The sequence below is a fragment of the Carlito syrichta genome, unplaced genomic scaffold (assembly GCF_000164805.1).
Source record: "Carlito syrichta isolate Samal-C Ts95f unplaced genomic scaffold, Tarsius_syrichta-2.0.1 Scaffold311703, whole genome shotgun sequence".
Lineage (NCBI taxonomy): Eukaryota > Metazoa > Chordata > Mammalia > Primates > Tarsiidae > Carlito > Carlito syrichta.
Genome location: NW_007255799.1, coordinates 111,093 through 127,369, shown reverse-complemented (window position 1 = coordinate 127,369; position 16,277 = coordinate 111,093). Strand labels below are relative to the sequence as shown.

The window sequence follows — 16,277 nt, the reverse complement described above, 5'->3', positions numbered from 1 at the left end:
ATATTTAAGTTGGAGTCTCACCCTAGCACCCAGGCTGGAATGCAATAGCATGATCACAGCTCACCGCAGCCTCAACCTCCTGGGTTCAGGTGATTCTTCTACCTCAGGCTCTCAAGTAGCTGGGATTACAAGCATGTGCCACCATACCTGGCTAATTTTTTGATTTTTTGGAGAGATGAGATCTCGCTATGTTGCCCAGGCTGGTCTTGACCTTCTGGGCTCAAGCAATCCTCCCGCCCTGGCCTCCCAAAATGTTGGATTTACAGGCATAAGCCACCATGCCCGGCCAACCATTGGCCATATTTTTGAGGACCTTCCCTTCCTCCAGGGCCAACAAGCTGACCTGCCACCCTGTGGAACCCAACTGGTTCTGGGCGGGAAGGTGTGTGCCTTGGGAGAGGTGCCTGCCTAACCTGGCTGACTCCGTGGCCTGGCCCCCATCCTGACCTTACTCTGTGCCCTGCATGCAAAGACTCCCTTATCTTGGGTGACCCTGCTCGTGCTGTTCGAAGTCAGTCTATAGTTCAGACTTGTCTTGGATGCAGGCTGGTGGGAGGTGACCAGGGAAGCTGCGTGCCTGTAGGCCCGATCCCTTTATGCCCACCTGCCCTGCTCTCTGCCCCCCTTGTCTCTTCCAGTGCAGATCAGCCTGCCCCCGACCATGCTCATGACAGCCGCCGATGGTACTGTGTACATAGCTCAGCAGATGCACCTTCACTGGGGTGGCGCTTCCTCGGAGATCAGTGGCTCCGAGCACACAGTCGATGGGATCAGACATGTCATCGAGGTACGTGAGGACCCTGGCTGGATCCTCCTTCCTTTAAACCCTATGGTCACTTTTCTTATTAAAACAACTGAAAAGACTATATACGATGATGCCAGTTAAGTCTCCCTGAGGTTGAGTTTATTCTTCATTTGCTCAGCAATCATTGACAGATCATTGCTTTGTGCTGGGAGGACAAGGAGGGGTCCCAACCTCACAGAGCTCATGGCTTGGCAGGAGTTCACAGCTCACAGGGTGTGCCAAGTCTTCCTTTGTTTCCGACGGATGTTTTTTCTTTTCTTTTCTTTTGAGCTGGGGTCTCACTCTGTCATCCAGGCTGGAGTGAACTGGCATGATCACAGCTTACTGCAGCCTCAACCTCCTGGGATCAGGTGATCCTCCCTCCTCAGCCTCCTGAGTAGCTGGGACTACAGGCATGTGCCACCATGCCTGGTTAATTTTTTGTAGAGACGAGGTCTTGTTATATTGCCTAGGCTGGTTGTGAACTCCTGGGCTCAAGTGATACTCTTTCCTTGGCTCTCAGAGTGCCAGGATTACAGGCATGAGCCACAGCACCTGGCCTTCACCTGGCTTTCTGTGTTAGCTTTTTTTTTTGGCCTGGATCCATCCTTAGGATGACTACAGGTTTCCTGAGGCAAGAGGGCTCATGGACCCTCTGCTCCCTCACTCCCCCAGATACCTCAGGAGAACCAAGTGTCCCCATATGGTCCCTTCAGACTCCCCCAGCTTATCTTCCTGGAGAGAGGGGGTGCAGAGAAATGCCCCAGAACGTCCATCTTCCCAGAATCCCACTCCTGCTCTGTCCATTCTTGGGGAAATTTCTGGGTCTTGATAGATAAAAATTGCAGCCCAGAAGGAAGGAGATGGAGGTCAGAGTCGTTCATGTGAGACAGCCTGAGGCCTCAGAAGGAGCATCTTTCTGTCCTTTTTTCCTTCCCTGGAGACCTTCAGCATTTGAAGTTTACATGAGCTTCCCTTAACTTATCCTGTCTTGTTCCCACAGATTCACGTTGTTCACTACAATTCTAAATACCAGAACTACGACATAGCCAAAGATGCACCAGATGGTTTGGCTGTACTGGCAGCCTTTGTGGAGGTAGGTAGAAACTCGCTTGCTATGGATTGATGTCCAAACAAGATAGAAGTCTAAATGAAGGGCTTTCCTTACTGTCCCTCTTCATCCTTTCCCAAGCTCACAATTCTTGGAAATGCTGACTCGATGGGAGATCAACTTTTCTTTAGCCCTGGCTCACAGTCACTGTGTTCCTTCTGTGTTATCTGCCCTGGGGATCTTGAGTAACTTGGACAAGCTGACTTAAAAGAGTTGTTGTAGAGTCTTGACTATGTGAAAAAGAAAAGAGAGAGAAAAGAAAACCTGAGATCACAGAGGAATTGACTAGGCACAAACTGTCTGAAAGGCAAGGGGAAGCCTGAAACCCACTAGACAGAGGCAAAGCCAGGCATTTCTTTTTTTTTAGATTGGAAATGTAGTTTATTTAGAAAGTAAATTGAAGAGAGAGAGAGAGAGAGAGAGAGAGAGAGGAGATTCACCTCCCCAAGGTAGGGGAGGGGATCAAAGCTTAGGTAAGAGCATGGCAGCCATAGCTCAATGAACACATGACCTGGCCAGAGCTTAACAAAAGCAATGATTCCTGCATTTTTAAGAAGTCTAGAGGGCGGGACTCAGGGCTAGATAGCTAGAAGTGGTCAGGAGTCCAATCCTTCAAAAAACAAGCGTTAATTTAGTAAAATGGTAAAACAAACAAAACAACAACCAAAAAAACCAACTTCAGTGCTCTAGAAGTGGACCAAAGGCAAACAACAAATGGAGCTGTTTATTCATGAAAACTGGCTAGAATTTTGAGTAAGAGCAATGAGTGTCTGTGGACTTCTTACCTAGAGGTGTTCCCAACCCCAGCCCCTACTTTGGTCAGCAAGGTGACTTTATTAGGACAGGACTGGTCAGGAGAACCAGCAAGTTCACTGGCTAGGGAGGCTGATTTGTTTTGAGGTAGACATTGAAAACTAATGCCCAGGAACACTATTGGTAAGGGACGTTACCATGACAGAAAAGGTGGAAAGCAAACTGGGGAAACTTGCTGCTCTGGTTGTCTGAGGTTGCAGTTAGAGTGAGTGGTAAGTGGAAGACCAGTCAGAAATTTGGTGGTACAGGTCCTGGAAATGAGAGCGACAGAGAAGGGTTAGGTAAACTTTCCAAAAGGGCCTGATGGAAAGTAAACGCTGAGTCCGGCGTGATCACTGGCTCAACGTTGAACGTGCTTCTCAACCCACACAGAGCTCCGTCAGCAGAAGATGCAAGTCTTAAAAGCTCAGAGGGTTAAGATACAACTGTTGCCCAAATCACTGACTGGTCACAAAAGCTATGCTAACTCTAGGGGGCTCCTAGGAATTCAGGCTAAAAAATAAAAAGAAGATTTCAAAACTCAGCAGAGATATCAGCTGCTACATACTGCTGGGGAGATGTATCTTGCAAATTAGGTCCAGGCAAGTTATGAAACAAACACCTGAACGAAAAAACCCTCAGGGTGATTTTTAAAAACCAGAATCCAGATTTGCTGCCACATATTATCTAATGTCCTGTTTTTGCCAGGTATGGTGGCTTACACCTGTAATCCCAGCATTTTGGGAGGTGAAGATAAGAGGATTGCCTGAGCCCAGGGGTTTGAGACCAGCCTGGGTAACTTGGCGAGACCTCGTCTCTACAATAAATCAAAAAATTAGCCTGGTGTGGTGATACATGCCTGTAGTTCCAGTAACTTGGAAGGCTGAGGTGGAAAGATCTCCTGAGCCCAGCAATTTGAGGTTGCAGTAGCTGTGATTGTACTACTGCACTCTAGCCTGGGAGACAGAGTAAGACTCTGACTCAAAAAAAAATTAAAATTAAATAAATGAAAATAAAATGTCCAGTTTTCAACAAAAAAGTTGAGCATGCAAATAAATAGAAAAATGTGATCCATATTTAGGAGAAGAAAAACCCAATCAAAGAAAGTGATCTGAGGGGATCCAGAGTGATTAGGCAGATAAGACTTTAAACAACTATCATAAATGTATTTAAATAATTCTAAAAAGACCAGGCATGGTAGTTCACTTCTGTAATCCCAATACTTTAAGAGGCTGAGGTAGTAGGATTGTTTGAGGCCAGAAGTTTGAACCAGCTTGGGCAACTGAACAAGACCCTGTCTCAAAACAAAACCAAAACCAAATTATGTTCAAAGAATTAAAGAAAAATATGATGACAATGACTCAAAAAGGAAAGCTCAAAAGAAAGACAGAAACTATAAAAATTCACCAAATAAAGTCTAGAATTTAAAAGTACGATAAACATAATGAAAAATGGGCCCAAAGCAGATTTGCGGCAGTAGAAAAAACAGTCAGTACTTTTGAAGATGGAGTAAAAAAATTATCCAATCTGAAGAACAGAGAAAAAAGATGGACGAAAAATGAACAGAACCTTGCAGATTCATGGAGACAAAATCAACCATAGCAACATATATGTAATGGGAATCCCAGAAGAGGAGAAAGAAAGTGACAGAAAAAATGTTGGAAGAAACAGTGGCCAAATTTCTCAAGTTTGATGAAAAATATTAATTTATCAATCCAGGAAACTCAACAGACTCTGAGTCTGATAAACACCTAGACACATTAAAATCAAACTGCTGAAAGCAACAAGAGATTTCTCAAGTCATCAGAAGGCAGTAGAATGATTGTCAATCAAGAATTCTATATCCAAGTAAGCCATCCTTCAAAAATTAAGGCAAAATAAAGACTCCCCAGATAAACCAAGATTATTGCTATCAAATCTGTCCTAAAAGAAATAGTAAAAGCAGTCCTTCTGACTGAAAGAAAATGACACCAAGCTCTGTGTAGTGGCTTACACCTGTAATCCCAGCACTTTGGGAGACAGAGGCGAAAGGGTTGCCTGATGAAGGCATCACCAGTTGCCAAGAAGCTTCTTTCCCTGGGGGCTGTCAAGATGCTTCAGATGGTGCCTCCCTTGAAGAGACTGATGAGCCAGGACAGTTGGTAGCAAAGAATAGCCAGATTGGACCCCACCCCCAACACATCTGGGCATGGGCTGCATCTCCTTACTCTCTTGGCTCTACCCAGTCAGCTGGAAAACCAAGCAACTGGATTAGTGGAGATGGTGCCGGAGGTCCCTTCCTCACTGATGTTGACTGCTCTGGGTTTCTCCTACAGGTGAAGGATCACGCTGAAAACACGTATTACAGCAACTTCATTTCTCATTTGGCCAATATCAAGTATCCAGGTAAGGGAAGTCAGCCGCGACTGCAGAAGGGAAGAGGAGTGAGCATGAGTGTGAAGTAGGAATGGGAGACAGGGGAAGGGTGATGCTGGTGGGGAGGGTAGCCGATTGCCAAGAACTGGCTGCCTGCTTTACTGACCAGGAACAAAGCCTGCAGGAGAAATCCCAGGCCTGGGGCGACTAAGGTGTTTTCTTGAATTCCTTGACCTCAGATTCTGTTTCAACTAACTGACCCAGGTACACTTCCTCCTCCAACTCAACGAATTCCCCTTTTGATCAGTATAACCCACAGCACCTGCCTCTCTCTGATCTTCCGATTCCTTTATTCAGCTGATTACTTGATATCATCACATGGATCTAAAACGTACAGGGCCCGACAATTACTCGTGAACTCATCCTAGAAAAAGTGCTACATACCTCACTGCTGGATAGCGCTGCAGTCGACTTTGAAGTACTCCCCTTGGGAAGCTGTGCACTGATGTCAGCACCTAGTCCGTCTGTCAAAGCAATTCTGGAACTCTTTTTCAGGAATGGCCTCCAGAGCTGTCATTGTATTACCCTTGATGTCCTGAATGTCATCAAATGTCTTCCTTTCAATATTTCCTTTATCTTTGGGTAAAGAAAAAAATCACTAGGGGCCAGATCAGGTGATTGGGGAGGGTGTTCCAATACAGCTCTTTGTACAGTGCTGCCAATGTAAGCACGCGGGGGCAAGTTTGCAAACTTAATTGTCAGACCTCAACAAGTAACGATGACAGCTCTGATGGCCATTCCAGAAAAAGAGTTCCAAAATTGCTTTGATGAATGGACTAGGCACTGGCATTGGCGCACAGCTTCCTAAGGGGAATACTTTGAAGGTGACCATAGTGATATGCAGCACTTTTTCTAGGATGGTTGGCAAACCTAATTGTCATACCTCATAAGCCAGCCAAAACATGACTATTCCCTCTGCCTTCCGGGCTTGTTCCTAAACGGACTCTCTTCGCTTCTTGCCCATCTCAGCAAAGAACATCATGATCCATCCCGTTGTTTAAGCCAGAAATCTCGGAATCATCCTTGGTTTTCCTCTTTTCATTAACCCATCGATGTGTCCTGTTGTTTTTATCTCCAAAACATTACATGTCACCTTACTTTAATTTTTTGCTTAGTGCTGATCACTGTCTGTATTTTATTTACTTGTTTATTATGTGTCCCATAACTAGAATGCATATGGGCAAGGACTTTGTCTTGTGCATGTTGTATCCCCAGCACTAGCAACACTCCTGGCCTGTGCTAGCATGAAATACGTGTCAGACATATGATAGGAATGAGTCTGTGTCAGCGGAATACCCAGAGGATACCTTTAGTAATCCAAAAGTTCTTTAATTACAAATGACCACTCTCCAAGTTTGGGCCTAGCAACCTTAGGTATGTTCTATCTAGAAAACCTCCAATTTGCTAAACTTACAGATGGTTCTTAAATTCTTTTTTCTTAAGTTGTGGTTAAATATACATAATATAAAATTTACCACTCAAACCATTTTATTTATTTATTTATTTATTTATTTATTGAGTTGGAGTCTCACTCTGTCACCCAGACTGGAGTGCAGTGGCCACTCCCGGCCACTGCAGCCTCGACCTGCTGGGCTCCGGCGATCCTTCCGCCTCAGCCTTCCAAGTAGCTGGAACTACAGGCACGCGCTACCACACCCGGCTAATTTTTTTTGATTGATTGTAGAGATGAGGTCTCGCCAAGTTGCCCAAGAGGGTCTCGAACCTACAGGCTCAGGCAATCCTCCCAAGGCGCGGGATTACAGGCTGAGCCACCGAGCCCAGCTAAACCATTTGAAAATGTACCATTCAGTGGCATTAAGTACAATTCACACTGACAACCATCACCACCATCCATTGCCAGAATTCTTTTCTTCTTCCTAAACTGAAACTCTGTACCATTCAACAATATCTTCTCATTCTCCCCTTCTTCCAGCTTCTAGTACCCACTGTTTATGTTTTTATAAATGACGATTCTGGGTACCTCATATAAGTAGGATCATACAATATTTGTCCTTTTTTCTCTGGATTATTTTACTTAGCATAATGCCTTTCAGATTTATCCATGTTGTAGCAAGCATCAGAATTTCATTCCTTTTAAAGGCTGAGTAATATTTTATCATATGTATATGTCACATTTTGTTTAACCCTTTATCTGTTGTAGACATTTGGGTTGCTTCCACCTTTTGGCTATTGTGAACAATACTACTATGAACCTGAGTGTACAAATATCTAAGTCTCTGCTTTCAATTCTTTTGGGCTTATATCTGGAAGTGGGATTGCTAGATCATATAATCTGTGGGGTCCTGTCCCGCAAGGTCGTGAGATCTCCTGAAGGAGAGACGGATAGGCAAAAGATGAAAATCATATACCGGACACCTGCTTCTTGAACAGATGACAATTTAATGTTAGTTAACACAGAGCTTTTATACCATTCGTAAAGGGGCAAGACAAAGAAAATTCCTTCACGTACATATGCTGTACAAGTTACCACTATCTAGTGGTCTTAGCAATAAACAAGCCAAGAACCCTGTAAACATTCAGACAATGAGTCTTATTCATAAGGCCAAAGATGATAGTTTTAGTCCAAAGTCCCGAATTATAGTCCTTGAACTGTCGCCAGAAAGTTTAGCAGTAGTCTTCCTTCTAGGGCTTTATGTCCTGCAGAGTTCTGTAATCGCCTTTGTTGTCCAGGTGTCTTCGTTACTTTTCTCTTATCCTGCAGTGCCTGTTTCTAAAGAAAACTCAAAAGAAGTTTTTAGTAATGTTTCCCAGGCCCCAAGGTTGTTTTCTGTCTTTAGCTAAGTTGTCATAAAAGCGTCTGATTAGTATATTATGAGTTCAGTGAAAACCCACTTTATAAATGTTAACTTAGAGTTTTAACTATTGAATTAGGTAAAAACCTTAAAGATAATCTTTATCCTAAGTCAGTGAAAACAGTGTTATAAATCACCTACATAACTCCTAGATAAGTGTTAGAACTTATAATGAGCTCATAATAAACTTACTATAAACTTGTGCTTCTAAAGAACCTTATGTCTAAACACTAAACTGCACAATCCTAAATCAAATAAGGAGTGAATATACTTATATCATTTATTACTTAAGTAATATCTAGTAACTTATAACCAAGTCAAAGAAAGCATTCATGATGTGCTTCAGAGTTTAACCCTTGCATATGTTAGAAAAGGCCAAGCGGCATAGTGGGAAAATGGAAAAATGAACCATGACATCTCCAGGTTAGCTGTGATTCTTCGCATAAACATGCCATATTCTTCTTCCACGACTGCACAGAATTTCTTCAGCTGTATCAACAGCAAAGACGGAAGACAGAAGGGCCTCAGCTGCCCGGACTCGCTTTGCGGCCGGGGGTGTCCTCAGCGCACCTGGACTTTGTCAATCAGGCGGGCCTCCAAGGCTGGCTCCCAACAATAATCATTGAGGTTTTTTTTGTTTTTGGAGTTAGAGTCCCACTCTGTTGCCCAGCCTGGAATGCAGTGGCACCATCATGGCTACCACAGACTCGACCAGCTGGGCCTCTGCCTCAGCCTTCCAAGTAGCTGGGACTCCATGCTTCACTAATTGCCAGGTTTAATTTTTTGAGGACTCACCACACTGTTTACCACAGTGCCTGTACCATGATTCTGGAATTCTTGACCTTCACTTAAGTATATTAGAGTTATGAAAATAAATTTATGCCACAGAGCCCTGTGGAGGGTTATATTTTGAAATCCTCCAATAATGATAAAACCTAGAAGTTTTTGTCTGTTCATAGGATTACACACTACCAGACATTGTGATCTTGGTTGAACAAACCTATTTAATGTTTATGTCAAACCTCTATGCTCTTTGTCTTTTTTTTTGAGTTAGAGTCTCACTGTCACCCAGGCTGGAGTGCGATGGCATGCTCATGGCCACCACGGCCTCGACCTGCTGGGCTCAGGAGATCCTTCTGACTCAATCTTCCAAGTAGCTGAAACCACAGGTGTGCACCCCAAGCCTGGCTAATTTTGATTTATTGTAGACACGTGATCTTGCCAAGTTGCTCAGGCTGGTCTCAAACCCCTGGTCTCAGGCAATCCTCTCATCTTCCCTCCCAAAGTGCTAGGATGACAGGCCTGAGCCACCGCTCCCCGCCACTCTTTGCCTGTAAGAAGTGCAAAAGTGCTCAGGGAAAGAGAAGCAAAATCTAACTCAATTGCAAGTTGCTTTTACAGTCTCATGCTGTGCTCAGGGGCTTAGTGTTGGCGTGAACAAAACTAGCAACTCTCTAGAGTAGGAATGGGTGCGGCTGTTGTAGGCTGTCAGGTACCTTGTGGAACCGTCCTCTCCCTGCACCCTGCCTGTGGCTGGGCTTTGTTCCCACCAGGTGTGGCAGGAAGAGCTCAGGAGCAGATGCCAGCACCTGGATCCCAGGCTTGGTTCTGATTCTAGTTTTCTAACCTCTATCCATCAACCTCTTTTTTTTTTTTTGACACGGGTTCTCACTTTCTCACTCAGACTAGAGCGCAGTAGCACAATCACACCTCAGAGTTCATGGCAGCCTGGACCTCCTGGGCTCAGGTGATCCCCCTGCCTCAGTCTCCTGAGTAGCTGGGACTACAGGTGTGTACTACCATGCCCGGCTAACTTTTTTATTTTTGTAGAGATGATTTGCTCTGTTGCTTAGGCTGGTCCCAAACTCCTGGACTCAAGTAATACTTCTGCTTCTGCCTCCCAAAGTGCTGGGATTACAGGTGTGAGTCACTGTACCCAGCCTATCCACCTGCTTCTAAATGAGCCCAAACCAAGGCATTTTGTTCTTTATTTAAGGACATTCATCCAGAAACCTCATTTCTTTCATTTATCATAAATGCATCCTCTGCTTAACAATGACAACAAGGATGTCACCATACTTAGGAGTCCTTCTGTGTAGGGGTTCAATGCCAGCCCCTTTATAAACATTTCCCAGCTGGGCTCGGTGGCTCAGCCTGTAATCCCAGTACTTTGGGAGGCCGAGGTGAGTGAATTGCCTGGGTCCGTGGGTTCAAGACCCACCTGGGCAACTTGGCGAGAACTCATCTCTACAATAAATCAAAAATCAGCCGGGCATGGTAGCACCCGTCTGTAGTTCCAGCCACTTGGAAGGCTGAGGTGGAAGGATCGCCGGAGCCCAGCAGGTTGAGGCTGCGGTGGCCGGGAGCGGCCACTGCACCCCAGTCTGGGTGACAGAGTGAGACTCCAACTCAAAAAAAATAAAAAAGTTTTTCCCTCTGCCCTCATATCAATCCTGTCAATCATTCCCTTTTTATAGACAAGCGTGAACCCGGCCAAGGCCACTCATCTAGAAGGAGGTATCTGAATGTGTCTAGCCCCAAAGTCTTTGCTCTTACCCCCTTCTAGGAAGCAGTGAACTGGAGAATGTTTCCTAATTATCAGCTTCTATGTTCTCGCTTAAATCGGGAGATTTGAAGGTGGTGAGGTCTGAGCCTGAGCTGGCCTCCCAAGGGGCAGCAGTTGTCCCTAACATCCCTTATCTCCTGTCTTCTTGGTAAGGACAAAGCACAACTCTGACTGGCCTTGACATTCAAGACATGCTGCCACAGAACCTCCAGCAATACTATAGCTACCAGGGGTCGCTCACCACTCCTCCCTGTACTGAGAATGTCCACTGGTTTGTGCTGGCAGATTATGTCAAGTTGTCCAGGACTCAGGTAAGGCATGGCATTACTTTGCCAAAGTCTCCCCTTTTGACTGCCTGGTTATGAAGAGTCTCCCCAAATCTCATCTAATGTCAACAACCAGGGTCCTACAGCCATTGTGCCTCGCCTAGATAATAACCATGGGTGGTCTTACTAGTGCCTTGGCAGAAATAGGCACATAGAAGCATCAGGAAATCCACAGTTATTATAGCAAAAGAACTGAAGTCCGATCCAAGTCACAGGAGATTTTCCTATTGAAGGCAAATATTTGTTAAGTGCTGTTCATGCCAGGCACTATTCTAGATCCTTGATATACTAAATCCCTGTCCCATGGAGCTTACATTCTAACTTCTTTTTATTTTTGGGGGTTGGAGTATTACTCTGTCACCCAGGCTGGGGTGCAGCAGCATGCTCGCGGTTACCGTAGCATCGACCTGCTGGGTTCAGGTGATCCTTCCCCTTCAGCCTTCCAAGTAACTGGAACCACAGGCACGTGCCAACATGCCTGGCTAATTTTTTTGATTTATTGTAGAGATGAGGTCTCACCATGTTGCTCAGGCTGGTCTCAAACTCCTGAGCAATCATCTCACTCGGCTTCTCAAAGTGGGACTACAGTCATGAACCACTGTGCCCGGCTACATTCTAACTTCTTTTTTTTTTTTTTTTTTTTTTTTGAGTTGGCGTTTCACTCTGTTGCCCAGGCTGGAGTGCAGTGGCATGCTCACGGCCACCCCAGCATCAACCTGCTGGGCTCCGTCGATCCTTCTGCCTCAGCCTTCTAGGTAACTGGAACTACAGGTGTGCATTACCATGCTCAGCTAATTTTTGATTTATTGTAGAGACGACATCTCGCCAAGTTGCCCAGTCTGGTCTCGAGCTTGTGGGCTCAGGCAATCTGCTTGCCTTGGCCTCCCAAAGTGCTGGGATTACAGGCTGAGCTACAGAGCCGGTCCATTCTAACTTCTTAAATGGCTTTATGTCAGTAGGAGAACTTCATAGTCAACTCTTTATCATGCTAAAAAGCCTGTAGCCCTTTGAGGAAAAGAGTTGTGTCAATCTTCTTTTGTCCCCCAGCATAGCACAGGCATATAATAAAGTTTTGTTGAATTGAATAAATGGACAAATGTTATTGAGGTTATGAGGCAAAGATGGCATTTCCTTCGGAGCTGGCGTTCTTCCTCAGAAACAGTGAGTGAGCTTAATAGCATGTTAGAAGGTACAGTTCAATCAAGAAAGAATTAGTAAGTTGAAAGACAGAGCTAAGAAAATTACCTAGAATGCAGTACAAAGAGAAAAAGAGATGAAAATATAAAAAATAAGTAAAGAGACAGAGAGAGTATAGTGGAGAGGTCTAACACATGTCTAACTGAAATCTTAGAAGAATAGAGGCAGAATAGGGAAGAGGTATGATTTGATAAAATGGTGGTTGAAAATTTTCAGGAAGAGTTTAAAGATATCAAGTCATATATTCAAGAATTCCCATGAATGTCTCTCTATACATATGTATATATATGTACACACACACGTATATATCTCTTTATGTATATGGTATACACACATACACATATACATACACATACATACATATGCGGTTCAGCAATTAAGTTCACAAACTCATCCCAGAAAAAGTGCTACGTATCTCATTGCTGACTATCACCACAGTTACCTGTGAAGTACTCCCCTTGGGAAGCTATGCACTGATGCTAGGGTCTCGTCTACCTGTCAAAGCAGTTTTGGAACTCTTTTTCTGGAATGGCCATCAGAGCTGTCGTTGTATTACTTTGATGTCCTGAATGTCACCAAATATCTTCCTTTCAATCTTTCCTTTATCTTTGGGTAAATAAAAAAGTCATTGGGGGGCCAGATCAGGTGAGATGGGAGGGTGTTCCAATACAGTTATTTGTGCAGTGCTGCCAAAATAAGCTCACAGTGACAAGTTCACAAACTTGACAGACCTCGAGAAATAATGATGGCAGCTCTGATGGTCATTCCAGAAAGAGAATTCCAAAATTGCTGTGATGAGTAGACTAGGTGCTGGCATTGGTGCATAGCTTCTCAAAGGGAGAACTTCAAAAGTGACCATAGTGATATTCAGCAATGAGGTGTGTAGCACCTTTTTTAGGATGGTTTGTGAAACTAATTGTCAGAACTTGTATATATACACAAAACCCCACACTAAACACATCACAGTAAAACCATCAAAGATGAAGAAAAGACTTAAAATTCTGCCAGAGAGAAAAGACAAATTATCATGAAAAAAGTACTATTGGACTGAGAATTCATTCAACACAGCAACAGTGAAAGTCAGAAGCTAGTGGAATCATATTTTCAAAGTGCTGAGGGACATAATTAGCCAATGTAGAATTGTACAAGTGGCAAAAATGCTTTTCAAGGATGTGGATGAAATACAGACATTAAAAAAACAAAAAACAAAAATTGAGCTTACCACTTGAAATATTTCTGTTTACTTTTGTCTCTCCTTTCTACTATTGACCAAATGCTCATAGAAAAAGATGAAAAGAGATTGTACATAGATACTTGTTGAAAGAATGAATGAATGTGCAGGTTCTGGAATCATGCTTGGCACATGAGACCCAGAACCTTCTGTGGACTTGAGATTTTCTTACAATCACTTTATAGGGGTTGTATAAACCTAAGCTCTAGTTCCACTGTTAACTAAACTCATTGAAATTACCTAGTTCCAGTTGGGTGCTGTGGCTCATGCCTGTAATCCCAGCACTTTGGGAGACTGAGGCTAGAGGATTGCCTGAGCCCAGGGGTTCAAAACCAACCTGGGCAACTTGGCGAGACTCCATCTCTACAAAAAAATAATAATAATTAGCCGGACATGGTGGCACACATCTGTAGTTCTAGTTACTTAGAAGGCTGAGGCAGAAGGATCGCCTGAGCCCAGCAGGTCGAGGCTGCTGTGGCCATGATTGTGCCACTGCACTCCAGCCTGGACGACAGAGTGAGACTCCAACTCAAAAAAAAAGAAAGATAGAAAAGAAAGAAATTACCCGGTTCCTCCTTCTCTCCATAATTTATTTACCTCTTGTTGACCACAGGTTTGGAAGCTGGAGAATTCCATATTGGATCACCAGAACAAGACCATCCACAATGATTACCGCAGGACCCAGTCCCTGAACCACAGAGTGGTGGAGGCTAACTTCATGTACCACCCTAATCAGCGTGAGTGAGAGCAACTCCCTGATCAGCGTGAAAGGGAGACAGGAGTTCATTCTGTCGCCCAGACTGGGGTGCAGTGGCATGATTGCAGCTCACTGTAACCTTGAACTCCTGGGCTCAAGCAATGCTTCTGCCTCAGTCTTTCAAGTCACTAGGGCTACAGGTGTGCATCACCATGCCTAGCTAATTTTTTTGCTTTTGTGTTTTTAGAGACAGGCTCTCGCTATGTTGCCCAGGCTGGTCTCCAATTCCTGGTCTCAAGCAATCCTCCTGCCTCAACCTCTTGAATATCTGGGACAACAGGCATGCATCGCCATGCTTGGCTAATTTTTTATTTTTATTTTTTTTAGAGATGGGGTCTCCCTGTGTTGCCCAGGCCGGTCTCCAACTCCTGGCCTCAAGCAATCCTCCGGCCTCAGCCTCCCAAAGTGCTGGGATGACAGGCGTGAGCCACCGCACCCAGCCTCAACTCCTGGTTATAGTTTGCAATTTGTTGACTTCTGTTTTCCTCCTTTCTCTGTGTGGATTCATCTCTTCTGGCAATAGTTAGAGAAGGAGAGTCATCTACCTAGCAGGAGACTCAGGTGGGCCAACCTGTGTAGAGATAGGGCAGAGGGGGTGACTCATTCTCCCAGGCCAGGCAGTGATGCCAGTACCTGGGAGACAATCAGGGTAGACAACCGTGTGACTTCTTACCTACCTGGTATTGGCTAGAGACAGTAGGAAAAGCAAGATGACAATAACATCCAGACGCTCTCCTAAGAGTGTAGGGGCAAGTTAACTTCTTAAACCTAATGCAAATGATTACCCACACACCTTTCTCTTGGACTATATTACAAACGCCAGCTCCTCCTACACATTCTCTCAAAGTGGGGTCGACTAGACCACGTGTTGTTTACTGCATCTGCTTGGGGATCCAGCCCCGGACACCATGGTACTGGTATAGACATGGGCAGTCCAGCCGCTGCGGACCCTCTCGTTCGCTGGGTCAGGCTCTATGTTCTTGGCTCACCTCATTTCTGTGTTGGCGGTAATGTAAATATTCTGCAATCTCCTCATTTTTATTTTATCTGCTTCTCTGTAGAGTTGTGGTGAGCTATACATATTCCCTGAATCCATTGTCTTTACAACCTATTTCTATTAGCCATTCCTGATACTTCTACATCCTCTCATACAATGGAATCAATCTCTAATCAATATCATCCATTTGATATTATCCCACTGTTACATGTATCTTTCAAAACTTAAATTTCCACACTCCCTCCCCAAGTAATAAAACCTATTTGTGATTTTTCTCCTTGTTTTTCCTTCCTGGTTCACTTATTGTTTCTCTTGAATCAGTTTGCCCCTCCGATAAATACTATCAGAGGAAAAAACCAACATCAGCTATAATGATCATTTCCCCATATCCTACTACACAAAGGGGGAACAACAACAATAAAAAAACTGGAACTACCTTTTGGAGGGCAAGCCCCTTGTGGTACAGACTTCCCCTGCTAGGTAAGATGGTAAGTGTTCTAGAAATCCATCAGCATCCGTGTGCCAGCCAGCATTGTTCTAAGAGGCTTCAGTGAATCTTTTTTTTTTTGAGTCAGAGTCTCACTCTATCTCCCAGGCTGGAGTGCAGTGACATGCTCAGGCCACTCCGCTCAACTTGCTGGGCTCAGGTGATCTTTCTACCTCTGCCTTCCAAGTAGCCGGAACTACAGGCATGTGCTACCATGCCTGACTAATTTTTTGATATGTTGTAGAGACAAGGTCTCACCAAGTTGCCCAGGCTTGTCTCTTACCCCCGGGCTCAGGCAATCCTCTTGCTTCGGCCTCCCAAAGTGCTGGGATTATAGGCTTGAGCCACTATGCCCGACAGTGAATCTTTCTTTTGGAGATTTTTCAATGCATTTGCCCATTACGCGATGGGTGATTTACACATGTATCTGCCCATACTGCTCTGAGTGTGCAGTGAATTTTAACCAAAAACAGTATGACCCCCATGTCCCACCCGCACATTCACCCAATCTTGCCCCGAGTGACTTTTTTTTTTGTTTCCCGGATGAAAAAAGTCCTCAAAGGGAAATGTTTTGCTGATGTGGAAGAGGTGAGACAAAAACATGGCAGAAGCACTAACAGGTATCAAAATCGACAAGTTCAAAAGCTGTTTTGAGCAGCAGGAAAAGTGTCTTGATAGGTTTATTGCATCAAACGGAGAATACCTGGAAGGTGACTGATATTTAAATATGTAAGAAGCCAGGCTCGGTGGCTCAGCCTGTAATCCCGCGCCTTTGGGAGGCTGAGGTGAGTGGATTGCCTG

The 16,277-nt window shown here is 44.4% G+C and overlaps 1 protein-coding gene across 1 annotated transcript in view; it reads left to right on the top strand.

Annotated features, from left to right (window-relative positions):
• Positions 1-16,277, top strand: part of CA6 (carbonic anhydrase 6) — a 26,257-nt gene that overhangs the window by 8,789 nt on the left and 1,191 nt on the right. The window contains exons 3-7 of the mRNA XM_008068955.1: positions 639-787; positions 1,788-1,880; positions 5,003-5,072; positions 10,635-10,792; positions 13,849-13,972. Coding sequence (XP_008067146.1) covers positions 639-787; positions 1,788-1,880; positions 5,003-5,072; positions 10,635-10,792; positions 13,849-13,972 — 594 coding nt within the window. The remainder of the gene's footprint in view (positions 1-638; positions 788-1,787; positions 1,881-5,002; positions 5,073-10,634; positions 10,793-13,848; positions 13,973-16,277) is intronic.